Source organism: Trichomycterus rosablanca, chromosome 26 (assembly GCF_030014385.1).
Source record: "Trichomycterus rosablanca isolate fTriRos1 chromosome 26, fTriRos1.hap1, whole genome shotgun sequence".
NCBI lineage: Eukaryota > Metazoa > Chordata > Actinopteri > Siluriformes > Trichomycteridae > Trichomycterus > Trichomycterus rosablanca.
In genome coordinates, this window is record NC_086013.1 from 856,040 (window position 1) to 883,600 (window position 27,561).

Genomic DNA, 27,561 nt, shown 5'->3' on the forward strand with positions numbered 1-27,561 from the left:
TCGCAGTTTGTTGCGGCATCTACTAATGCAAGTAAAGACTCGACTGCACGAAGCAGGAGCCAAACATCAACAATAACCGGAACTCACCTGAGACAGACGGAAGTGTTTCAGCAAACAAGAACTGAGAAGAATCAACAACAGTGAGCGTCTTCAGCTCCCAAACTATCACAAAACGTTCTTAATAGCCCCTGTCCCAACTTTTTTTGGAATGGTTGCAACCCTGTATATATATATAAACAATAAATTTTTGTCTTTGTATTAATCTTATTGAGAATTATATTCGCAAGAATCGCAATTTATGAAACATAAAACATGTTATTATTGTGTAATTAAACGCTGTGTATATCTGAAATATGCACATTTGTCGCCATCTAGTGGTAGCAGCTCAGATTTCACTCTACAGCGCCACAAGAATAAATACATTTAACACGTGATTCAAATGTTTAAATATATTTATTTTGTTGCATAATTACAGTAATTTACTTATAATATCATATTTTAACAATATACAATATTATTGTTTGTAATAATAATAATTACATCGTTCTGATTTGTATATGATAATGAGAGAATGTGTGAACTGTGTAGATTTGTCGCCACCTGGTGGTACAAGTGAATTGCAACAGCCAAAAGGTCTCTCACACCCCCCATGTTCATCACGCCAAGAACATGAATTTAACAGGATTTTAGATTATTTGTAAACGCTTCTTTGCGGTTTAAAATATGAAAAATATAAACATTACACGTGTTTTAATTTCAAAGAGCCACACCTTACCACGAATTGTATGTACATCAAAAATACGAATAATAAATAAATACATTGTATATATGAAATGCTGGATGCTGTACAATAATATAACTTAGCGTTTGTGTTTTATTTGGTATTTAAAAGGATGAATAAATATTTACAAAAATTGCGATTTTAATAAATGTACATATGCTGCATTTGAAGTATATTTAAAAGTAAACAACAGCAAATGGTGCTAAAAGGATGTGCAGGTTTGTCGCCATCTGTTGGACGCAGATAATTACTACAGCCAAAACCTCTGCGTTGTTTACAAGGTGCAAAACATAATATACGTGATATAACAGCCGTAAATATAATACCTAACACAGCTTAAATAGTTCTGAGATGAGATATTGTGTAAATAAAACGATACTCGGTAAATATCGGTAAGTAAACCGCTGTAGTATGGTTAGGTTTGTTTTCGTCGCAGCTGCATTTGAAAGTATCGCGATGTTTGATGACTGAGATCTCGCGAGACGTGGTGACAGAAGGGGGGCGTATGCCTGACATGTCGACTGTGATATTGACGTATTTGTTTAATTTTAATGTTTAAACTTCATTTCTGCACTTTTTGGTGGATAAAACGTTTCATTCGGTTATAAAAAATGTCTGATGACGAGAAGCCGAGCACTTCAACAGCGCGGGAGGTCGAAAAAGAGCAAAAAGAGCAGGTGAGAGAGCAGCAGAAGTTTATGGATAACAGTGGGTTTAATAGAAACATGGCGGGATGAACAGATCCAAAAACTCAACCCCGGTCCTCTGGGTTTAATACTTTATACTATACATGCATCTAAAATACACAAACTCAACCCCAATCCTCTGGGTTTAATACTTTATACTATACATGCATCTAAAATACACAAACTCAACACTGTTCTATTGGGTTTAATACTTTATACTATACATGCATCTAAAATACACAAACTCAACACTGTTCTATTGGGTTTAATACTTTATACTATACATGCATCTAAAATACACAAACTCAACACTGTTCCTCTGGGTTTAATACTTTATACTATACATGCATCTAAAATACACAAACTCAACACTGTTCTATTGGGTTTAATACTTTATACTATACATGCATCTAAAATACACAAACTCAACCCCGGTCCTCTGGGTTTAATACTTTATACTAGACATGCATCTAAAATACACAAACTCAACCCCGGTCCTCTGGGTTTAATACTTTATACTATACATGCATCTAAAATACACAAACTCAACACTGTTCCTCTGGGTTTAATACTTTATACTATACATGCATCTAAAATACACAAACTCAACACTGTTCCTCTGGGTTTAACACTTTATACTATACATGCATCTAAAATACACAAACTCAACACTGTTCTATTGGGTTTAATACTTTATACTATACATGCATCTAAAATACACAAACTCAACACTGTTCCTCTGGGTTTAACACTTTATACTATACATGCATCTAAAATACACAAACTCAACACTGTTCTATTGGGTTTAATACTTTATACTATACATGCATCTAAAATACACAAACTGAACACTGTTCCTCTGGGTTTAATACTTTATACTATACATGCATCTAAAATACACAAACTCAACACTGTTCTATTGGGTTTAATACTTTATACTATACATGCATCTAAAATACACAAACTCAACACTGTTCTATTGGGTTTAATACTTTATACTATACATGCATCTAAAATACACAAACTCAACACTGTTCTATTGGGTTTAATACTTTATACTAGACATGCATCTAAAATACACAAACTCAACCCCGGTCCTCTGGGTTTAATACTTTATACTAGACATGCATCTAAAATACACAAACTCAACACTGTTCTATTGGGTTTAATACTTTATGCTATACATGCATCTAAAATACACAAACTCAACACTGTTCCTCTGGGTTTAACACTTTATACTATACATGCATCTAAAATACACAAACTCAACACTGTTCTATTGGGTTTAATACTTTATACTATACATGCATCTAAAATACACAAACTCAACACTGTTCCTCTGGGTTTAACACTTTATACTATACATGCATCTAAAATACACAAACTCAACACTGTTCTATTGGGTTTAATACTTTATACTATACATGCATCTAAAATACACAAACTCAACACTGTTCCTCTGGGTTTAATACTTTATACTATACATGCATCTAAAATACACAAACTCAACACTGTTCTATTGGGTTTAATACTTTATACTATACATGCATCTAAAATACACAAACTCAACACTGTTCTATTGGGTTTAATACTTTATACTAGACATGCATCTAAAATACACAAACTCAACCCCGGTCCTCTGGGTTTAATACTTTATACTAGACATGCATCTAAAATACACAAACTCAACCCCGGTCCTCTGGGTTTAATACTTTATACTATACATGCATCTAAAATACACAAACTCAACCCCAATCCTCTGGGTTTAATACTGTATACTATACATGCATATAAAATACATAAACTTAACCCCGGTCCTCTGGGTTTAATACTTTATACTATACATGCATCTAAAATACACAAACTCAACCCCAATCCTCTGGGTTTAATACTGTATACTATACATGCATATAAAATACATAAACTTAACCCCGGTCCTCTGGGTTTAATACTTTATACTATACATGCATATAAAATACACAAACTCAACCCCGGTCCTCTGGGTTTAATACTTTATACTAGACATGCATCTAAAATACACAAACTCAACCCCGGTCCTCTGGGTTTAATACTTTATACTATACATGCATCTAAAATACACAAACTCAACCCCAATCCTCTGGGTTTAATACTGTATACTATACATGCATATAAAATACATAAACTTAACCCCGGTCCTCTGGGTTTAATACTTTATACTATACATGCATATAAAATACACAAACTCAACCCCGGTCCTCTGGGTTTAATACTTTATACTAGACATGCATCTAAAATACACAAACTCAACCCCAATCCTCTGGGTTTAATACTGTATACTATACATGCATATAAAATACATAAACTTAACCCCGGTCCTCTGGGTTTAATACTTTATACTATACATGCATATAAAATACACAAACTCAACCCCGGTCCTCTGGGTTTAATACTTTATACTAGACATGCATCTAAAATACACAAACTCAACCCCGGTCCTCTGGGTTTAATACTTTATACTATACATGCATCTAAAATACACAAACTCAACCCCAATCCTCTGGGTTTAATACTGTATACTATACATGCATATAAAATACATAAACTTAACCCCGGTCCTCTGGGTTTAATACTTTATACTATACATGCATCTAAAATACACAAACTCAACCCCGGTCCTCTGGGTTTAATACTTTCTACTGTACATACATACAAAATGCACAATCTCAACTTTTTTTCACTGAGATTAATACTGTCTACATGTATAAAAATATCCTTCTAGTATACATAGAAATAAAATATAAAAACTCAACACATTTCCTCTGGGTTTAATACTTTTATATAAAAATGTGTGTGTGTGTGTGTGTGTGTGTGTGTGTAGGATCAGCCGTTTCAGCTCAGGCTTCCTCCGAAAGTATCAGTGAAGGATGGCAGAGTGGATCCTGAGTATGAACAGAAAAGAGTGAGTGTTATTACCTCTCCTCCGTGTGTCATAAGCTTGTTATAACCACTGTTTACTCTGATCGTGAAGTGTTAGTAGAAATCTCGTGTGTTTTTTATGAATTTTGTTTGGCCTCTGATCTGATCTCTGATGTTCCTCTGATGTTCCTCTGATGTTCCTCCAATGCTCCTCTGATGCTCCTCATGACTCCTTCTGCAGAGGCTGGACGAGGCGAACCGGTTTGAGTATTTGCTGCAGCAGACCGAGCTCTTCGCTCACTTTGTTAAGCCGGCGGGGGTGAAATCACCCACCTCTCCTCTACAGCTGAAGGCCGGCCGACCTCGCACCAGACCGGACGAGAGACAGAGCCTGCTGTCCGTAGCCGAGTGAGTTACACCAACAGAGAAAGACATTCATATAAATGTGGACTCATAGATGTGCGTGGTCAGTATTAGCTCGGCTGTTTGTGTTGCTGGCAACCTTAAGCTGCACACAAGCTTGGTACCCTGGTACGTCTGAATGAGTGTGTGTGTGTGTGTGTGTATTGTAAGTCAGTATTAAATATTGATTATTGATGGTTTGTGTGTCAGTAATCGACATCGGCGTACGGAGCAGGAGGAAGACGAGGAGCTTCTGTCGGAAAGCAGAAAAGCTGCTAATATTCTGGTCCGATTCGAGGAGTCGCCATCATGTAAGGTTCTCACACACACACACACACACACACACACACACACACACACACACACACACACACATAACTATTTTTTTTTATTATTTCTTACTTTTTTCTGCCTTGTTTAGTCATTTAAAATGCAAACAGAGAGACACACTATGCTATTATGTGATAACCACCCCCATGCAAGCGCCTCGACCAGCCAGCAGGGGGCGCATTTCCCACCGCATTAAATTTACATTTTCAGCAATTAGCGGACGCTTTTATCCCACGTGACTTACGAACCAGCGACTCTTCGATTACTAGTCCAGCACCTTAACCACTGCCAGGTGGCCACTTTTCCTCAAGCATGGCCCATCGTGTCTGTTGGACACCCGGCCAGGTTGATAGCACAGCCAAGATTTGAAATCCTGCATCGTCGTGCTATTTATCGATGGATTTTGGTTGTGTAGATGTGAAGAACGGAGCTCTGAGGGATTATCAGGTTAGAGGACTGAACTGGATGATTTCTCTCTATGAGAACGGCATCAACGGAATCCTGGCTGATGAAATGGTAACACACACACACACACACACACACACACTCACATCACACATGATTGTTATGGTATAGTGTGTGTGTGTGTGTGTGTGTGTGTGTATTGACGTGTGTTGTCGTGTATTTCAGGGTTTGGGTAAAACTCTGCAGACCATCGCGCTGCTGGGGTACCTGAAGCACTACCGGAACATTCCGGGCCCCCACATGGTGCTGGTACCCAAATCAACTCTGCACAACTGGATGAACGAGTTCAAGCGCTGGGTTCCTTCGCTCAAAGCCGTCTGCCTCATCGGAGACAAAAACGCCCGGGTTCGACTGTCCTTCATCTCACGAGGTTTCGATTTCCGATTCACCTGGGTTTGTTTTTATATATTTCTGTGCGTGTGTGTGTGTGTGTGTGTGTGTGTGTGTGTGTGTGTGTCGTAGGCGGCATTCATCCGCAACGTGATGATGCCGGGCGAGTGGGACGTGTGCGTGACGTCGTACGAGATGGTGATCCGGGAAAAGTCCGTCTTTAAGAAGTTTAACTGGAGGTACCTGGTCATCGACGAGGCTCATCGCATCAAAAACGAGAAGTCGAAGGTCAGAATGAAAACGTTTAATAATCCCAAAGTTTAACGTGTCTCAGAGGAAGCACGTGTCGGCCCCTCCTGGATGCTAGCAGCAGGTGAAATGTGATGTGTGTAGTAAACGCCTTCCTGATTCCGCCCCGCAGCTGTCGGAGATCGTTCGCGAGTTTAAGACGACGAATCGGCTCTTACTGACGGGAACGCCGTTACAGAACAACCTGCACGAGCTCTGGTCCCTGCTCAACTTCCTGCTGCCCGACGTCTTTAACTCCGCCTCCGTAAGTATCTCACCTACACACACACACACACACACACGTCAGTCTGATGCATCGTCAATCTAAAAAAATATTATTTTATTTTGCTCATATTTGTGGGTTTAGTTGACCTATTTAACCCTGCTGTGTGTGTGTGTGTGTGTGTGTGTGTGTCTGTCAGGACTTTGATTCGTGGTTCGACACTAACAACTGTCTGGGAGATCAGAAGCTGGTGGAGAGACTGCACATAGTAAATCACACACACACACACTATGAACACACACACACACTGTTTACACACACACACTGTCTACACACACACTGTTTACACACACACACACACTGTATAGACACACACACTGTATACATACACACACACACTGTGTATATATACAAATACACTGCATACACAAACTGTATAAACACACACACACTATGAACACACACACACACACACACTATAAATACACACACACTGCAATAACACACACACTATAAACATATACACACTTTGTATACTTACACACTGTGTACACACACTATAAATACACACACTGCAATAACACACACACACATACACTATGTATACACACACTATAAACATATTCACACTCTGTACACTTACACACTATGTATACACACACTATAAACACACACACTGCATAAACACACACACACTCTGAACACACACACACACACACTATAAATACACACACTGCAATAACACACACACTATAAACATATACACACTGTGTACACACACTATAAATACACACACTGCAATAACACACACACACATACACACTGTATACACACACTATAAACACACACACTGCATAAACACACACACACTCTGAACACACACACACACACTATAAATACACACACTGCAATAACACACACACACATACACACTGTATACACACACTATAAACACACACACTGCATAAACACACACACACTCTGAACACACACACACACACTATAAATACACACACACTGCAATAACACACACACTATAAACATATTCACACTCTGTACACTTACACACTATGTACACACACACTATAAACATATAGACACTCTGCATAAACACACACACACACACACACACACTGTATACATTATCAAATGATAGAAGTAGATAAAGTACGTGTGTGTGTCTGGAATCAAACGTCTCTATAGTTGTATAATTCCAGACAGGTTCGACGTTGTGGGGACGTTCTTCTCCGGTCGTAATGAGGACTGTTTTTTTCTAAGCCCTAACCACTGTGTGTTTGACCTCAGGTGCTGCGTCCGTTCCTGCTGCGTCGTATCAAACAGGACGTGGAGAAGAGTCTTCCTCCAAAGAAGGAAGTAAAGATCTACCTGGGACTGAGTAAAATGCAGAGGGAATGGTACGGTCCTAATCCGAAAATCACTTCCAGTCGTTTTTGGGAAAAGGGGGGTGGTCCTGATGTTTGGGTGTGTGTATATGTGTGTGTGTGTGTGTGTGCTGCAGGTACACACGTATCCTGATGAAGGACATCGACATCCTGAACTCGGCAGGTAAGATGGATAAGATGCGCCTGTTGAACATCCTGATGCAGCTGAGGAAGTGCTGTAATCACCCGTACCTGTTCGACGGAGCCGAGCCGGGCCCGCCCTACACCACCGACACCCACCTGGTCACCAACAGCGGCAAGATGCTCCTCCTGGACAAGCTGCTGCCCAAACTCCACGAGCAGGGTGTGTGTGTGTGTGTGTTCGGCTACAGATTCTGGGTTAATCCAGGAGACCAAAATCCAGTGTTGTTCTGAGGTGTGTGTGTGTGTGTGTGTGTGTGTGTAGATTCTCGCGTGCTGATTTTCAGTCAGATGACGCGTGTGTTGGACATTCTGGAGGACTACTGCATGTGGAGAGGATTCGAGTACTGCAGACTGGACGGAAACACACCACATGAAGACAGACAGGTAGTCTGATACTTCAGGCTGGAACAAAGTATGTGAACCCTTGACTTTAATAACTGACAGACCTCATTGGGGGATTTTGTCGGGTTTTTTCTTGAACCAGTGGGATTTCTTGATGGGACCTGGTTAATTTGCGCTGATTAAAAGCAAAACGTGAAACTAAATGAAGTCTAAATGATTTTTTGTGCGTTACAGGAAGCGATCGAGACGTTCAACGCTCCGAACAGCTCAAAGTTCATCTTCATGTTGAGCACCCGCGCGGGAGGACTGGGCATCAACCTGGCAACCGCCGACGTCGTCATACTGTACGACTCGGACTGGAACCCGCAGGTGGACCTGCAGGCCATGGTATGAGATCACGTGTGTGATGAGCTCCAGCTTTAGTAAGTTGAGCACAGGTGACGCTGCAGCACCTCCTCCTGCGTTTCTCCTCTTTTGTAGGATCGAGCGCACAGAATCGGCCAGAAGAAGCCGGTTCGAGTGTTCAGACTCATTACTGACAACACGGTGGAGGAGAGGATCGTGGAGAGAGCCGAGATGAAGCTACGCCTCGATTCTATAGTCATACAGCAAGGTTTGCTGCTTTGTTTGATTAATCATAAGTGCGTTCAGCCTTCCAGTTCATCCCAATGGTGTTGTGGGTTGTGGCTGTTGTGTCATACCTGTATATCTGTTAGCGATAGGTGTGGCTAAAACACCTGAACCTGATTATTAGGAGTGTCCAGATATGTTTGGCCAGTCGACTGGGTTAAAGTACCTTCCAAACAGCAAGGGGTGTCACATGCACCAGTCAATCCACAGTCCACATAAATGTCATGACCATTAGTGACCATTAGTGCTGTTGAGACACAGTATTGACAGTAATGTGGTGTAAACACCGCCCACAAACACGCCAGCAACTCATTAGTGTGTGTGTGTTTTTTTTAATGGAACCTGAATGTGAACACAGCCGTGTGTGTGTGTGTGTGTTTGTATCAGGTCGTCTGATCGAGCAGCAGAACAAGCTGGGGAAGGACGAGATGCTGCAGATGATCAGACACGGCGCGACGCACGTCTTCGCCTCTAAGGACAGTGAGCTGACCGACGAGGACATCGACTCCATCCTGCAGAGAGGAGCCAAAAAGGTTCTTCATCTTTAACTCTAATAAACCTCACAGTCACACAGAGGAGTGGAGTGTAACGACTGTACTACACAAAATACACAAACTACATGAACCTACACAAACCTTATAATCTACACACCTTACACAAACACTGAAACAGTACTGGTAACACTACAGCACACAACACTGTACACTACAGTACACTCAACACTGTTTGTACTCTAAGACCGCAGAGATGAAGGAGCGGATGCAGAAGCTTGGTGAAAGCTCTCTGAGAACCTTCACCATGGATACGGGCGCTACAGAGACCAGCCTGTACAAGTTTGAGGGTGAGGATTACCGAGAAAAACAGAAGGTGAGCAATTGTGTAGCCCCATCTAGTGTGCATTCTGTTAATATGCATAAAATGATTGCAAAAGTGAGAAACGTGACGGTGGTCGCATGACTGATAAATAAGCATGGGAACAGGTGTTCCTAATAAAGTGGCCGGTTTGTGTATACCTGATGGGCATCAACATGGCGAGCTATACTGGTGCCTGTGTGTGTGTGTGTGTGTTTGTTGTAGCTGAACATGATGGAGTGGATCGAGCCGCCGAAGCGAGAGAGGAAAGCAAACTACGCCGTGGACGCCTACTTCAGAGAGGCGCTCCGAGTCTCCGAACCCAGAGCTCCAAAAGTACACACACACACACACACACACAATGTTTCTGATACAAACCTGCATTTACTCAATGCTCTGTGTGTGTGTGTGTTTGCTCTTCAGGCTCCTCGACCCCCTAAGCAGCCCAACATTCAGGATTTCCAGTTTTTCCCACCACGTCTGTTCGAGCTGCTGGAGATGGAGATCCTGCACTACAGAAAGACCATCGGATACAAGGTATGAGCTTGCTCATGCTGGAACAGGAAAGGGCCTTCCCTAAACTGCTGAAACACATAATTTCCAAAAATTAGAAGGGGTATCGCAATACTTTTGTCTGTATAGTGTACGACCAGATATTTGCTGTGCCGTGTGTACATTTTCCATTTAGCAGAAATTCACTAAATCAACCTATTAAAGAAGTCTAACACTGCCACAAATTTCCCCTACGAGTCCATCTTGCCTTCATCTGTACGCGCGTAGGTCCCGAAGCCTTCCGACGTCCCGAACGCTGCTCAGGTGCAGAGAGAGGAACAGAGGAAGATCGATGAAGCAGAACCCCTCACGCCCGAGGAGAACGAGGAGAAAGAGAAGCTGCTCACACAGGTACTCACACACACTCCACCCGACATCTCAAAACAGCTCAGATTAGTAAACAAATCGGGTGATCGGTTGGCTCAGTGGTCTAAACGTGCTAGCACACCATCGCTGAGATCTGAGTTCGAATCTCAGCTGTGCCATAAATATGTAGACATGGTTTGCAGTCAGTAAAGAGGCCGGAGAGATTCCTCATCAGTGCTACAAGTGTGACCTCTGTTGGCCTGTTGAAGCACTGCACAGAGATGCTGAATAACGAAAGCCGTGCGTGACTCTACATACGCGATACTGATCCTTGTGGGAAGTGCTTGGCTATTGCACGCGTGTCGGAGGAGTTGTGTGTTAATTACAGCCCGCCTCAGTCAGGGTCGGGATCTAACAATACAGGAAAAATGCAGAAAAAGCCCTTTGTGTTCTTGCTCCTAGGGATTCACGAACTGGAACAAGCGCGACTTTAACCAGTTCATCAAAGCGAACGAGAAGTACGGCCGAGACGACATCGACAGCATCGCCCGCGAGGTGGAGGGTAAAACTCCCGAAGAGGTGATCGAGTATTCAGGTATTAAAAAATTTGCTTCTATATTCAAACATATAATATAGAGAAATATATGTGCATCCCTCAGTTGTGCATCTCTGATCATGTCACTGATGGTCTTGCTTGGTTCCGTGGGTGTGTAGCGGTGTTCTGGGAGCGCTGCAATGAGCTGCAGGACGTGGAGAGGATCATGGCTCAGATCGAAAGAGGAGAAGCTCGAATCCAGAGACGCATCAGCATCAAAAAAGCGCTGGACCTGAAGGTCAGACTCAAACAACTTTACTAGAACATCACCACCACAGCCTGTGTGTAAATGTCGATGTATTTCTGAGTGCCCACAGAGGAGGGGCGAGCCACGAGCCGCCTACAAGTTGTTGGGCGACCAAGACTCGTTGACATTAAACCCACAGAAGGTCTGCTGTGGATCAGATTGCAGATCAAGTGTTGTTCAGCGTCAAAAGCATATACAATTGGCAAACAGGCATCAAAACAGACTCTCTCAGAAGTTGAAGGACCTGCTGGTAACAGATACCACAGGACACCTTCTAATGTCTTGTGGAGTCTATGTCTTGGCGTCCCAATGGTCCTAATGTTTTGGCTCATTTATGTATATATTTTGATTATAGCATAAAGCATGTGCACTTTTCTTAACGACCAAAAGTATGTGGACACCTGACGAAGCTAGTCTGAAATCTACGACTAATGTATGTGTGTGTGTGTGTGTGTGTGTGTGTTTAGATAGCGCGCTATAAAGCTCCCTTCCACCAGCTGAGGATCCAGTACGGTACGAACAAAGGAAAGAACTACACCGAGGAGGAGGACCGTTTTTTGACCTGCATGCTGCACAAGGTAGGATTCGATAAGGAGAACGTGTACGAGGAACTGCGCCAGTGCGTGAGGAACACTCCACAGTTCCGCTTCGACTGGTTCATCAAGTCCAGAACCGCCATGGTAAGCATGTACAGCAGCATCACGCGGGTCGGTTTTGGTGCAGCAGGCTTTAACTCAAATACCAACCATCAGCTGCTCTGTGTGTGTTTGTGTAGGAGCTGCAGAGACGCTGTAACACTCTCATCTCTCTGATCGAGAAAGAAAACCTGGAGATCGAGGAGAAAGAAAAAGCTGAGAAAAAGAAAAGAACATCCAAAACAGACGCAGTAAATTGCCTGCTCTTTCTTTTAGTTTTATTGTGATTTAATAGTGTTTTTAGTGTTTAATAAAGACATATTTAATCACGTTTATTGTGTTTTTAATTCTTTTTTCTCATTTTTTTGCAGCGTAATAAGAGGAAAGCTGAAATGTTGTCAGACAGGAAGGACAAAAAAGCCAAAACCTGATTTTGTTGTTTAGAGATTTTATATTTCACTTCTTTCTTACCAAGCAGCTACACACCAAACTAATTCTGACTGTTCATCATCGTCATCAGCAAAAAAGAGAAGATATTATTATACAAAACAAATGTGTGTGTTTCTTTGTGCTTTATTGCGTTAGATGTTTTTGTTAGCTTTGCATTTTAACAGGTTAAAAAAAAAGAAATCGTTTTATGTTTTATAAAAAATTGTGCTTTGATGTTACTGATGTTTAATGATAAAAAAAGTCTTTTTGTTCTTGTTAAAGTCGCATGTGTACGTCTAGTTCTCTCTCAAATATCTAAACGTTCACTTGCGCACTTTTTTACTCTTGTATTCTGTAATTTTATTCTCGAAACTTTTTCTCAGACCAGAAAAGATTAGGATTATTTATGCAAGACAATCAATTCAATTCAAAAAGACAGATTTTAAAAGCCAGTATCACATTTATAACAACACAAAAGATTCAGCGAGAGCTACAATAGTAAAATTTACAATGTGATGTTTTAACAATGTGGCAGCTAGCGCAAGTTAATAGACACAACACCAATGTTTATTGTTTAATGTTTTATTGACAAAAAATAGCCCAAATGTGCTTTGTTAAGGCATAATTTTACTTATTATTAGCACATCTATCAGGAAAATGTGTATATCTAACAATGGATTTCAATTTTAATATTAATTATTATTCATTAGTGTTGGATTTAACTCATTTAGGCTCATTCATACTTTGAATTTACTGGTATCATAAACTAATCCGGATCTTTTCTGCACTGAGATGAGGTTTTTAATGTTAATGTACAAATTTAATACAAATTGTTCATCTTTGTATCTCCAAGTTTAGTGTTATTAAAAAAAGAGACCACAAGCATGTTGGTTAAACTTGTCTTGATTTCTATTAGTAATGATAAAAGTGTTGTTTTGATGAAATAAAAATAAAAAAGCAGCTATGAGCTCCAGGTCTCAGTGGCGCCACCGCTTTGGCTCGGCCCGGCCGACGCTTCTGGTCGTATCTTCAGGAGCGAAGGCCGGATGTAATGCCTCCTCCTGTCTGGTTAAGGCACTTGCACCGGTGCCAAAGATCAGAAATCTGGTTAGATATGTGAGCTGGTACATGAAGTGATGAGATATTTTAACGAGCTAATGTCTGTTTACTTTTGATGTGTGTTAGCATATTAATGTTAGCTCGAATCCACCAAACGGTCAAAGGTAAGTCCGGGTTTGGTTCCAGTACTAAATATGTGATTATCAGATGTGTTTGTGCTGCTTAGTTTTGGAATATTTGACAGATTAATATCTAAAACACAAGTCTTAATAGTTTTTGTTTAGTTTTGTGGCGGCTGTGTCGTTCACTCAGTTGAATTGCATCTGCAGTACCTGATTCAGACTCACGGTGGAGCTGTGGCCTCATGTTTCATTCATTCCTCTCAATCTGTTCATTTAGCTTCGTGTGCTAACAAACTAGCATAAATTACGACGTTTTATAAAGTGTGTAGACATTAAATGCACTTAAAGAGGAAAAACATTGTCTCTAATATTTCATTAATTTCACTCACATCTTTTGTTTAAGCGGCGAAATCAAAGACTTGTTTCGTGATCCATATTAGCAGTATCAAAATACAACTAAATAAAATAGAAATATTAGTCTCACTGATAAGCTGAAGTAGTAAGGTTTCCTATGATATGTCACTTAACCCTGTGCACCAAGCAGATGCAAAAAGTCCAACAAATTAGTCATGTAAACAAACAAGCTGCTCTGGCAGTTATTAAGGCATACATAGTAAGATTAGTAAATCTAAAAAGCAGTGTTATATAGTGCTAATATATGTACATAAACTATATGCCAAAAATATGTAGACTTAAGCTTAAGCTTGTTGTACTTCTGATTCCAAAGCTTTCAGCGCAAGATATAGGAGTGTGTCTGTGGGAATTTTAGCCCATTCAGTCGTAAGAGCATTTGTAATGGTAGACACCGGTGCTGAATAAGAAAGCCTGTTCCAATCAGAGTTCCAATTCATTACACAGATGTTAAACAGGATTAAGGTCAGGACCATGAGCTGGCAAGTGGAGTTCCTACACAACAAAGAACCAACGTTCATTTAATCAGTTTATATTTAAAAGGCAGAATAAAAAATAAAAATGCAAATTAAATAGAGAGGTTTAAGAGATGCAGCTCGCCTACGAAGAAACCTGAGAAATGTCTGAACAAGTCAAACAAATTTTTTATTTCGAGCAAGGTCAATGTTTGTTCCTTCACGTCCTCTCCATGTGTTCGTGAGGGACAGAGGTAATACGTCTGGAGTCACCGAGGTCACCTTAAATACAACACTTCAACTTTCTTATTACGGTCCGACTCGCTAAACTCAGAATCTAAAGCCTGAACTACAGCGGAACCTTAACCAAGGTCCACCTTTATTTTCTCTCAGGGTTATTTTCCTCCAGGAGTGAAGAAAAGGACAGACGTTCTGCAGCAAGGCTGACCAATCCGCCTGCAGGAATAATTTGTGCACACTTTACTTTTCCATCTCCTGCTGTTCGGATTCTCACTATAATAATGTTGACATGTCCAGTGATGCTCAGACCATTATTGGATTAAAGCCGTTAGCTGATAATTCAAGTGCACATGTGAGCTACAGGTTTCAGTCCCGTCCATTCATTCCGTCATTTTTAAGAAGCACTTCATACTGATTGGTTTGGGGTTTCTGCCAGACAGAAGAGGGCTGTTCGAAAAAAAGGTTTAAAATTACACCCACATAACCATAATCTCACAGAGATAGCAGTATGCCTACACAAACACACGTTCTAGAACCCATGTCTGTTTGAAAATGAATGAATTTCAGTAAATTGCGTCCCAAACTGAATCTTGTAAGTAAATGTTTCAGTAATAGGCTTACCTTTTGATTCAGTTCTTTAGATTTTGGTGGACCTGTTGCCTGGCATCATAAGAAAATGTTTATCTTAGCATACAAGGCTGAACATTCTACACTTTTCCAGTTATCTACTATCCAAAGATGGAAGCTTTAGCCCACGCAAGCCGGGTTTATTAAAAGTGTGTGTGTGAGTGGAAATGAGAGAAATGTAAGCACTGAATGGGCTTGGCAATGTTACTCTCTGTGGTGCACAAACACACACACACACACACACACACTCATTAGTAGGCAAATGGGCCAGTGTGACAAAACCTCAGTCTGATTCACTTTGTTGTTCACTCAAGTGGAAATCCAATCTCCTCCTGAATCTCACAGTTGGTAAAATGTGTGTGTGTGTGTGTGTGTGTGTGTGTGTGTGTCATGTCATATTGTTCTCTGCAGACAAGTGTTAATGTGTCCTCTGCAATGTCTGCATCTGGACTAACTGAGTGAGAGAGCTCGAGAAAGAAAGCAAGTGTGCACGGGAGCGAGAGCAAGTGAGAGAGCAGGAAAGTGCAAGCGCAAATGAGAGTGTGCAGAAAAGCAAGAGAATGAGAAAGCGATGGCAAAGGAGATAGCGAGCGAGAGCACGAGAACGAAGAAGAATGGAGAAATGCAAGAGAGAGCGAGAGCGAAGGTGAGAGATGACAAAAGCAGGTGAGTATAAAGGAGGTAAAAAATGGAGAATGCAGTAGAAGTGGAAGTGAAAGGAGAGAGAAAGAAAATGAACAAAAATAAAATGGATTATTCGAAAGCGAGAGGACGAGGGAGTGAAGAACAGGGGGAGTACGAGAGCGTGATGAAGGGAGGATGAGAGAGCAGGAGAAATGAAGCGAGAGAGAATTAAAATAGATGAAGAAGGGAATAAATGAAGGAAACGAGGAGAACGTCTATAGAGAGTGTGTACACACGCTGATGAGCCAGAACATTAGGACCACCAATTGAGACGTGGACTTTTTTCCGCTACAGAGCATCCTGATGCAGCGCCTCCATGTGATCCCGGTCTGGGTTCCGATGCCTGTGTGTCTTCTGGTATCGATATCAATGAGTCTTGGCCGCCCAACAACCAAGAATTTTTCTAGACTGATGAGACCGAGGTGGAGACGTTTGGTCCGTGATACGAATACCTTACACCAGCTGTGAAGCATGGTGGTGGGTGTGAAGATTCAAGCTTGCGGTCTCTGAGACAGAGATAAACTCGTAAGGACTTCAGTCCACATGCACAGCAGTAAACTGGCGTCTGAGCGGATTGGTGCCCCGCCCGGGGTGTTCCTGCCCGGGGTGTTCCTGCATCGCGCTGTATTTGTGTTCCCGTGCGCTCTCTCTCATTCTTTCTCGGTAAGACTTCAACACCGGTCCATATCGATTCAGAGGTTAGCTTGAGCTACCCCGTCAGATCGGTTACCACGGAGACACAAGCATCGAAGGAGGCTTCGGCTATCCCACAATTCCCTCTGCTCCTGTACATCTCTCTTTCTCCATCTCTGGACTATATTAAACACTATAAGGCAAAAGTATATGGACACCTGGATATAAGCCTCAAAACCTAGGGTCACATTTTAGGCATCTAAGATGGCGTTTTTGGAGTGCGTCTGTGGGAATCTGTGCCCACTGTGGTTGAAAGAGCGGCTATGAAGTCTGGCTTGTGAAAGGTTTTGGCCATTAGAATATATAAACCACACCCTGGTGCAGATAAATAGATGGTTGCCAAGTATTTAGGTTCCACCCCTCTATTCACTTCTGATGTTCCAGTTCTACCTGGACATGTGGTTTTGGAACCATGTCAGGCGTCCAACACACGTCCCATCATGACCAGTTTTGCAAGAGCCGAAACCAGCCGACACCCGTCACCTTCTGTTAGAGGCGATAATTTTGAAGCAGACGAGTCCCGAGGTCCTGGGTTTGGTCCTGACTTAGGTCACGAAGAAGTAAACGTGTGTGTAGCGGAAGCCTCCTTCATGTGCTGGATGCCCTCTGATAGACTGGCGCCCTGTCCTGGCTGTATAGCTGCTTTGCACTGAGACTCCAGGTGCACTGTGACCCTGACCAGGATGAAGGTTGCTTTCCTGTCTGATTCTTCTCAGATCTTCAGGACGCTGGAGATTCCAGATAGCTGTGTGTGTGTGTGTGTGTGTGTGTGGCTTTAGGGTGTGTATGAAGGTTATACATGCTGATGCAACTTATCTGTAATCACAGCTATCTATCTGTCTGTGTATGTATATACACTATATGGCCAAAAGTATGTGGACACCTGAGCATGAGCATGTTGGACATATTGTTCTACAAGTGTGTCTGTGGGAATGTGGATCCTCCAGTCACAGTTCACTCCAAAACCTTAAATTGTACCCAGTTTACCCAGTGTGCCCCCCATATTTGCATGCATAACAGCCTACGCTCTTCCGTAAAGCCTGTTAAGATTATGGAGTGCTGCTGTGGGAACTTGTGCCCAGACACTCAAGAGCAAAGAAAAGGCGTCCACATACTTTTGACGACGCGCTGTTGCTTTACGCCTTCGTGTCTCTTTAAAATCCGACCCTGACGTGTGAATCGCCTGCTGATCGCCATGGTAACGCAATCTTGGGCATCGTTGTTTACCGCTCTTTTTTCCCAGCATGCATTGAAAAACAGGCTCCTCGGCGACGGCGGCGGCGACGATGATGGACGTCTGTCATCGCTCGTCAGTTTCTGTGATGATCTGAGGATCCCTGAAGGGGGTGTGAGCATCTGGCCCTGCTGTTCCGATTCACCCCAAACACCCCCCCAGTCAGGGCTCACACACACACACACACACACACACACACACACACACACGAGCACCTACAGAGATTATAAAATGGGTGTTTTTGATTCCTGCTGTGTGGAACATGAGTGTGTGTGTGTGTGTGTGTGTGTTTATGCAACCCTAAGGCTACAGATGAAGACACACACTCGCTTTGATCTGTTTATTTCAAGACAAAACAAAAGAGCGTGTTTAGATTTTAACACCTGATCACATGACCTTAAGGAGAATCAAAGCAAGATTTTCTAACCGTGTCTGTGAGAATTTGTGCCCGCTCGATTAAAATGTTAAAACGTTTTGGGGGTCGGTCAGTGATGCTGATTCATCCGGTCGTGTCTGCACAGAAACACGGGTCCTACGTACCTGGGTTTGATTACTGACTCTGACAGACTTGTGTGTTTCCGGTACGTTCAGAAGGTGGATTGGCTGCTATAACCCAGGTTGTGCTGCCCGTGGCACTCTGTCCGGGAGGTATTTCTGAGATCTCGGTTTGCAGGAGCTGCTGCCTGTTAGTAATGTGTAATGGAAGAGTAGGAAACGCTGCCCGAGGGTCGGTGCCACGCTGGAGGGCATCAAGCCTCGGGCACTTCTGATGCCACCGCTGAGACCGGCAGCTGTTTTTCTTCTTTATCTTCTTCACGGTGGCTGAAGTTCAGGTGGTACTGGAGCTCGTTATGGGTGCTGATGGAGTCGCTGTGTGTCCTCCTGGCATCACCCATCACTGACTTGAACTGGGAACCATCAGGAGTAAACTGGTTCCATTATGAAACGATTTTGTTTGTTCGAGTCTAAAATTCAGTTCTGTTGTGAGATCTGGGTTCGAATGTCAGCGGTGCTATCAGCCAGCCGGGCGTCTGCACAGACATGAGTGGCTTTTATGGCATTTGGCTTCATCCAGACTTCATTATGACTGAATACTATGCAAGCAACTGAGGATTAAGGCCCTTCTCAAGGGCCCAACAGTAGCAACTTGGCAGTAGTGGGTATTGACCCATGGGTTACACCCATCGTGACCCTGACCAGGATAGACCAGGATAAATAACAATGAGCATAAACAGACCCAATAGTTTCGCTGGACTGTATCGAACATGAGCGACCACTCTGAGACGGTTTCTCACAATAGTTTGAAGTACGTCTGTGGGAATTTGTGCCCATTCAGAGCATTCAGAATATGACAGCGTTTGTACGGCTCGGCGCGGATCAATCAGTTGACGTTCCGGTTTGTTCCAGAGCTGGTGAGTGGGGCTGAGGTCAGGGTCTTTACGTCTTTACAGAGCTCGCTCATACTGGAACATAAAAGGTCCTTCCCTAAACTGTTGCTGCAGAGTTTAATCATTAGAAGGCTTTGGAATACTTTTGTCCATGATGTGTACGTGTTACTGAGGTTTTAATTCAGTCGTGCCAGCGCTGTTATTAATAGACGGACAAGTAGGAGGCGCTCTGACCCTGTAACTGTAAAAGTGGCGCCGTGGTGCCACCCTGAAAAGTCCCAGAATAACGAGACGCGAGAAAAATTTACAGAAAACGAGATGAAACGAGCAGCTCATCTGGAGTTCTTTTGATTAGGCCCGAGCTTCCAGACGAAGGTGGTAATGTAAGAACAGGACGACCTCGACACGCCCCCGTCAGGTCCAACCAGAACCGGAGGAGCGGGTATTCGTTATATTTGTTAGAGACGGGCTGATGGGAGGATGTTCGAGAGGTGGTGTGTGTGTGTGTGTGTGTGTGTGTGTGTGTGTGTGTGTGTGTGTGAGAGACGAAGGTAAATCTTTGATGTTCGGGACGTGATCGACTCCTCTTTGAGCAGGGCCGCGCCCGACACCCTCACACACGTCGGATAATCCTCAGAAAGTGTGTGTTGTTTGTGAGCGACTTTATTATGAATAAAAGATCAAAGCTCGTCCTACACGTTTCACATCGACGTCATTAATTATGCAGAACATTTTTCTTCGGTTTCCTGTTTCCTGTGTATCGATGCGAAAATGTGAAAAGTGCACGAAAAAAAACCTTCTGACTGGTAAATTGGGTATATCTGTCCGATTTGGACATACTCGGTTACAAATCCATGGTGGAGACGTTTCTGGACCTCTATCAGGGGCCCAACAGTGGCAACCTGGTGATGGTAGGGCTTGATTACAGTTAAGCTTCTGGTTACTAATCCACTACCCTAACCGCTGAGCCGCTGTTGATCTTATGAACCTCCGTCTTTAAAAATTAAACAGAATAAAAGCAACCGGTTGCTCTGTGGGTTCTTCTGCCAGTACAGCCTGAACTGGAACCACCCAGCTGGTCCTGATGGTTCCAGCGCTGGTTTTGGTAACTGGATCTTTGGTAATTAGATGATTAATTGTGGCCTCGTTAACAGAACGAGGTGCCCATCTTGGAACGGTTCTACACGGAGATCCGAGAGCTGAACAGTGTGTAGGAGATGTGAGGAACTTTGGCAAGACACCCAGGAGAGACTTACTGCTCAGTGGGGTGTGTGTGTGTGTGTGTGTGTGTGTGTGTGTGTGTGTGTGAAATGTCTCTCTGTTGGAAATTAAATAGCCCACTGTGCCGTTGTCTGTGCCTGTTTAGACATTTGGCCATCTTGAGTGTAACTAACACACACACACACACACACACACACACACACACACACTCACTGATGGAGGAAAGTTTTGTTTGTTCAAACTCTGATGAAGATAAACTTCGGCCATCTGTCAGTTCTGGACTGAATGAATCTCCAGTGTCTCATTCTGCTTCTTTATTTATCCAATCGTCCATCCATCATCCATCCATCATCCATCCATCCATCCATCATCCATTCAACCATCCATCCATCCATCCATCATCCATCCATCCATCATCCATCCATCCATCCATCATCCATCCATTCATCATCCATCCATCCATCATCCATCCATCCATCCATTCATCATCCATCCATCATCCATCCATCCATCATCCATCCATCCATCCATCATTCAACCATCCATCCATCATCCATCCATCCATCCATTCATCATCCATCCATCCATCATCCATCCATCCATCCATTCATCATCCATCCATCCATCATCCATCCATCCATCCATTCAACCAATCGTCCATCCATACATCATCCATCCATCCATCCATCATTCAACCATCCATCCATCCATTCAACCAATTGTCCATCCATCCATCCATCCATCATCCATCCATCCATCCATTCATCATCCATCCATCCATCCATCCATCCATTCAACCAATTGTCCATCCATCATCCATCCATCCATCCATCCATCATCCATCCATCCATCCATTCAACCAATCGTCCATCATCCATCCATCCATCCATCATTCAACCATCCATCCATTCAACCAATCGTCCATCCATCCATCATCCATCCATCCATCCATCCATCCATCATCCATCCATCCATCATCCATCCATCCATTCAACCAATCGTCCATCCATCCATCATCCATCCATCCATCATCCATCCATCCATTCAACTAATTGTCCATCCATCCATCCATGCTGGCTGATCAATGACGCTGCACAGAGACGGGGGATTGCTGTATGAACCCTGGTGCAGGTGAAAAGAAGCGGTTCTGTATACGTGTCGGAGTTACATGAGTTACGTATGGAGAACTGGATATGCACACCTTACAAACCTTAGGCTGACGTGAACCCTGAACCCACAGAAGTCGTTGGCGTTCCTGGATGTTGTTGATACCAGCGTCCAAGGCCGCAGGTGTTCCGATTCACGCGCGGTGGCGTCCACCTCAGATACGTGCTGGAGGAATAATGAAACACACAAAGTATGTGCACCCCGTCAACCGAGCTCCTTCTTCTTCTGCCGCTACGCTCGCTTTGTTTCCATGGTTACGACAGACCATCACGCAAACAGGTTTAGAAAGACAAAGGCGGCGGGAACGCGCTCGGGATTATTTACTTCGCGCGGCGCTCGCGGTGCACTCTCACGCTCACACGCTGTGTGTTGTGTTCGTCTGAGTGTGAAACACAGAACACACACCGCTTAATCCCTACTGTACCGCTTCTCATCCACTTCCCAAACTGTGGTGTGAGCGCCGGTGCTAGTGTGTGACCCGGTGCACCAGAGGACCCTGGAAATCACGTCAAGTTCCTGACGCATCACTGCATGTACTATATTTATTTTTCACGTACAGAGAGAACAGTTGCTATCAGGTGTCATAAATCCATCATATAAAGTCGGTGCGCGATACGGATTTTCATATGATCCTGTCTGGTGTAGGTGAAAAGAACTGGTGCTGCACAGAAACGGGGAATAATGTAGATCGGTGCGTGACTCTCCGTGCGCGATACGGATCTCCGTATGAACCCATCTGGTGCAGGTGAAAAGAATCGGTCCTACACAGAGACAGGGGGTAAAGGAGATATGTGCGTGACTCTCCGTGCACGATACGGATCTCCATATGAAAAGCACCGGGTTGATTTGAAGTGTGGATTGCGAGGCGAGCGAGGCCTTCTCGTTCCACAAAGGGGGCACAAATCCCCACAGACGAGCTCCAAAATCCCGTGTAAAGCCCTCCCTAAAGCCCTTAAGAACAGAGAGCGGTGCCGGCTGGTGTCTTCATTTTAATTGCTGTTTATTTATTTACGTTCCTTTCCAGCGCGTTTTTATGGTTTGCTACAGCTTTAATAAATTTAAGCATCATGTGACTGCAGATTGTGCTGGCACGTTCACACCCTCTGCTTCTTCTGCCACCCAGTTCAGCCAGTTAGTATCATAGACTGGTACTGATGGTACCACGAGCGTACACGTGTGTGTGTGTGTGTGTGTGTGTGTGTGTGTTGTTAGTGTTTATTGATGTACAGTGGGGTCTTCGGTGGTTCACTGCACCTCGTACAAGCAGACAACTTGTCCACCATCTGCTCCGTGTGTGTGTGTGTGTGTGTGTGTGTGTGGGAGTGTGTGTGTGGGAGTGTGTGTGTGTGTGTGTGTACGTAGAACGTGTAGCAGATTTTTCACGATGTTTACCTTGTTTAATATTTTATGGCTCCGTGTGATGCAACGTGTGTGTAAACACCAGCGCTCACGTCATGAGAGTAAATAACCCAGACCACACACGGCCAAAAGTATCCGGACGCCTGATTGTCGGGGTTAAAACAGAGCGACCTCCGTGTGAACGACAGAGAAGGCTTCTCACGATACTGTGGGAATTTGTGCTCGTTCAGTCAAAGAGTGACAGCGTTTGTATGTGTACGACTGGGCGCTGATCGATCAGTCGATGTTCCGCTTCATCCCAGAGCTGGTGAGTGGGGCTGAGCTCAGGGCTCGGTGCTGGACGCTGGAGCTTTTCTTCATGTCTCTATAGAGCTTTATAGAGTCACTCATACTGGAACAGGAGAGGTCCTTCCCTAAACTGTTCGTGCAACATTGTAAGCATGTGTTTTCCTTTATATAACTGATTTATTACACCTGTTAGTGACTGTTGTGGGATGTAGTAGCCTAGTGCTCAGGGTACTGGACTAGTAATCAAAAGGTCGCTGGTTCAAGCCCCACCACTGCCGGGTTGCCACTGTTGGGCCCTTGAGCAAGGCCCTTAACCCTCAATTGCTTAGACTATGTACCGTCACAGTACTGTACGTCGCTTTGGATAAAGGCGTCCGCTAAATGCTGTAAATGTAAATGTTCTGGCTGAAACGTATAAATTCAGTCATTAAAAGGGGCGTCCCAATACTTTTGACCTTATACTTTAATTCTCTTTAGTTCTGATTCTTTTCTGCACGATTCCGTCTGAACCGAGACGCTTTTTGTTTTCCTGTGAATTCCTGTCTGTGTTGTGTGTCAAGTGAAGGTGTTAAATCTGCACACACACACACGCACACACGCACACACGCACACACACGCACACACGCACACACACACACACACGCACACACACGCAGACGGCTGGGAGGTGTAGGAGTGCAGATCTTTCAACTGTCATTTCTCAGCGGGACTCGCTGTATCGAGCCTTCAGGCAACCGGCAGCACAAACAACTGTCCACACACACACACATACACACACACACACACACACACACACACACACGATCAGAACGTATATACATCAGGACCCGTTCAAACACGCCTTCGTGGCTCTCTGTCTTCATCAGCTGTAAAACTGTCATGCACCATCACGCCACGTTATCATGTTTTTTGGTTCCGTGTCACTTCTGATTCTTCGCTCTTTGATTTTCGGCTCTTGTCCCGGTTGCGTCACATAATCGCGGCGGATTTTTCAGCTGCGCCGCGTCTCCCGTGACACCACGTCTCGCACCGTCGCACTGGATTCGGATCTGGTGACTGGGAAGTCCGTTAGAGTTGCTAGAGTGAAGACGGTGCTGCAGTTACGACCTCTGCTGGCTGATCGAGGCGCTGCACAGAGACTGGGGATAATGGAGATCGGTGTGTGACTCTCCGTGCGTAATACGGATCTCCGTATGAACCCGTCTGGTGCAGGTGAAAAGAAGCGGACCTCCAGGAGTGGAGTGAATACAGTCGGGGAATTGGATATGACTAAATTGGGAGGAATCTTTAAATCCTTTACAGCCAGTCAGCAGCCTCCGCTCTTCTGGTAAGGCTTGCTGACCAATCGTGTGTCGGAGTGTGTCTGTGGAAATTTGTTACCTGATTAACTAAAATGAGCATGTGTGAGTTCAGGCACTGATGCTTCATAACCAGGCCTGGCTCACACCCAGCATTCCGATTCATCCTAAAGGTTCTGTATGAGGGTGATGTCACAATCCTTGTACACACACACACACACACACGGCTGCTTCGATATATCAATCGATCCGATACAAACTATATGGTTATACTGATAAACACTAATAACACACTCGCAGATTCTTCTGTAGAAAGCTGTACACTCTGTGTGTGTGTGTGTGTGTTTGTGTGTGTGTGTGTGTGTGTTTGTGTGTGTGTGTGTCCTTAAGGGGCCGATCGTTAATTCCTCTCCACCGCTAAAGCAGAAATAAGCTAATCCAAACTCATGAGATCCAGACAATTAGCTCTCTCAACACTCGCTCAACCACACTGTACAGAGAGAGAGAGAGAGAGCTACACTAGTGTGTGTGAGTGTGTGTGTGTGTGTGCAGGTGTATTTAAGGATCACTGATATTAAGACATTAGGTGTAACAGAATGAACCCCCATCACCCCCCTCACTAAATCCACCTTAATTACCACAGCGGCTCCGTCTCAAACCCAGCGAGCTGCCTCAGCAGAGCGGCTGATTATTGAGACGCTCCAGTTGGACGGCGATGATGTCATTGTGTCTCCGCCCATGGCTGCGGTTTTAGCTTACTAAGCTAACTGAGTTTTTTGTGAGAAAGGTAATGGGGACACGCTGGAGACACAACGGATCACACAAATCACAGTGGAGACAAGCTGGACACACACTTGAGACACACCGGATACACTTCAGAGACACACTGGAGACACAACAGAGACACACTGGAGAACAATAGATACACCCCGGAGACATGCCGGAGACACAACAAAGACACACCGGAGACATATTGGAGACACGTCAGGGATACAGTGGAGACACAACAGAGACACGCTGGCGATACACCGGAAACACAGCGGTGACACAACAGAGACACAACAAAGACATGCTGGAGACACGGCAGAGACGCAGTGGAGACACAGTGCAGACACGCCGAACAGACGCTGGAGACACTTCGAAAACATGCCGAAGACATGTCAGAGACACGGCAGGAACACAGTGGAGACACGCCGGAGACACAACAGAGACATTTCTGAGATACACAACAGAGACACACCAAAGACACAACAGAGATATACCAGAGAGACGCTGGAGACACAACAGAGACACAAAAGAGATATACCAGAGAGACGCTGGAGACTCAACAGAGACACAAAAGAGATAGACCAGAGAGACGCTGGAGACACAACAGAGACACAAAAGAGATAGACCAGAGAGACGCTGGAGACTTAACAGAGACACAAAAGAGATAGACCAGAGAGACGCTGGAGACACAACAGAGACACAAAAGAGATATACCAGAGAGACGCTGGAGACTCAACAGAGACACAAAAGAGATAGACCAGAGAGACGCTGGAGACACAACAGAGACACAAAAGAGATATACCAGAGAGACGCTGGAGACTCAACAGAGACACAAAAGAGATAGACCAGAGAGACGCTGGAGACATGGTGGAGACATGCCGGAGACACTTCTGAAACACACCGGAGACACACCGGATATGCGGCACATCTGGCGCTATCGGCCGTGAGCTGAATTTTTATACTCAGGTTCTAAACAGCGACTGTTCCACAGAGCCGCATCTAATTACTGCCTGTAACATCAAAACTGCTGCGGTGTGATGGAACCAAGAGACGGAACCACCATACCGAGCAGGACACACACACTCACACACTCACACACACACACACTCACACACTTACACACTCTCACTCACTTATTCACAACAGAAACCTGCAGAATGAGAGAGTGAGAGAGGGTAACGGCGAGAGAGGGTCACTCACTATTGAAATAAATTGTTGAATATTTTAGATACGATATATAAAATCATAAATAATAAATACTGAGGAAACCTGAGCGACTCGCTGAGACGTTGAGACGAAGCGTCGGACTCTCCCGTGTGTTCCCACGCTGCACGGACGAACCGAGAGAGAGAAAGAAACGAGACGAACGAACGCAAGTGGAGCAGAGAAAACCAGGAGGAACGGTTCTCTGTACAGTTCAGCGCTCGGCTCGTCCGCCCCGGGGATTCCTAATGGGCAAGAAAGAGGTTTTACTCTGCGTCATCATGGAAATGGAAACGCAGATCACAACGGGGAACCGGCAACATCCCACCCACCCCACCTCGCCTCTCAGAACGTACCCGCTGGTATGTGATGCCCACTGAGCGTCCAGTTTCAAGCGTAAGTTACGAGACTTTTTTAAAGTAACGGTGGAACAGAGTCGAGAAAGATCCGGTTACAGACAGAACCGAACCAGCCGGAGAGAGAATGAGGAGAAGAACGAGCTGTGAGTGTGAGACGGAGCGCTCTTTTAATCCTGAAGGTCATTATGAGAACGGAGTGGGAATAAAAGTGGTCAGGAATTAAAGAAACAAAGCGTGAAGGTCAAGAGGTGAAACTGAGAAAGAAAAAAAAAAAAAACTTTTATTATTAAATAAATTTGGGTCTAGAGTCTGGTTGAAGTGCTGACACAAGCGGTGGAAGAATACGGAGGGAGTCACGAGGTCCACCGTTTGTGATGGGACAGAGGAAGCCCGTGCTAGCCAGCGTCC

At 44.0% G+C, this 27,561-nt stretch overlaps 1 protein-coding gene and 1 long non-coding RNA gene across 2 annotated transcripts; one reads left to right on the plus strand and one right to left on the minus strand.

Moving 5' to 3' along the window:
* The first annotated feature begins 1,152 nt into the window (after window positions 1-1,152).
* On the plus strand, window positions 1,153-13,459 carry smarca1 (SWI/SNF related, matrix associated, actin dependent regulator of chromatin, subfamily a, member 1). Its single transcript, XM_062988446.1, has 24 exons — window positions 1,153-1,458; window positions 4,328-4,408; window positions 4,607-4,773; window positions 4,978-5,078; window positions 5,513-5,613; window positions 5,728-5,907; window positions 6,025-6,180; window positions 6,314-6,445; window positions 6,603-6,671; window positions 7,709-7,818; window positions 7,923-8,149; window positions 8,252-8,373; window positions 8,566-8,718; window positions 8,812-8,944; window positions 9,349-9,494; window positions 9,700-9,828; window positions 10,039-10,149; window positions 10,237-10,350; window positions 10,594-10,716; window positions 11,134-11,266; window positions 11,386-11,504; window positions 11,981-12,193; window positions 12,289-12,399; window positions 12,520-13,459. The coding sequence occupies exons 1-24, from the start codon at window positions 1,393-1,395 to the stop codon at window positions 12,577-12,579; spliced, it is 3,057 nt and encodes a 1,018-aa protein (XP_062844516.1). The 5' UTR covers window positions 1,153-1,392; the 3' UTR covers window positions 12,580-13,459.
* On the minus strand, window positions 9,391-14,014 carry LOC134303140 (uncharacterized). The gene is made up of 3 exons (XR_010007625.1): window positions 13,969-14,014; window positions 10,192-10,397; window positions 9,391-9,473 (listed from the first exon to the last, which is right to left on the minus strand). It is a non-coding gene; the product is annotated as an uncharacterized LOC134303140 (long non-coding RNA).
* Window positions 14,015-27,561: the final 13,547 nt, after the last annotated feature.

Bases quoted from the DNA above. Each gene is read 5' to 3' on its own strand.
- smarca1 (XM_062988446.1), top strand. From the start codon at position 1,393: ATGTCTGATGACGAGAAGCCGAGCACTTCAACAGCGCGGGAGGTCGAA. The intron at 9,495-9,699 runs GTTCTTCATCTT...TTGTACTCTAAG, and splicing joins TGCAGAGAGGAGCCAAAAAG to ACCGCAGAGATGAAGGAGCG. The intron at 10,351-10,593 runs GTATGAGCTTGC...GTACGCGCGTAG, and splicing joins GAAAGACCATCGGATACAAG to GTCCCGAAGCCTTCCGACGT.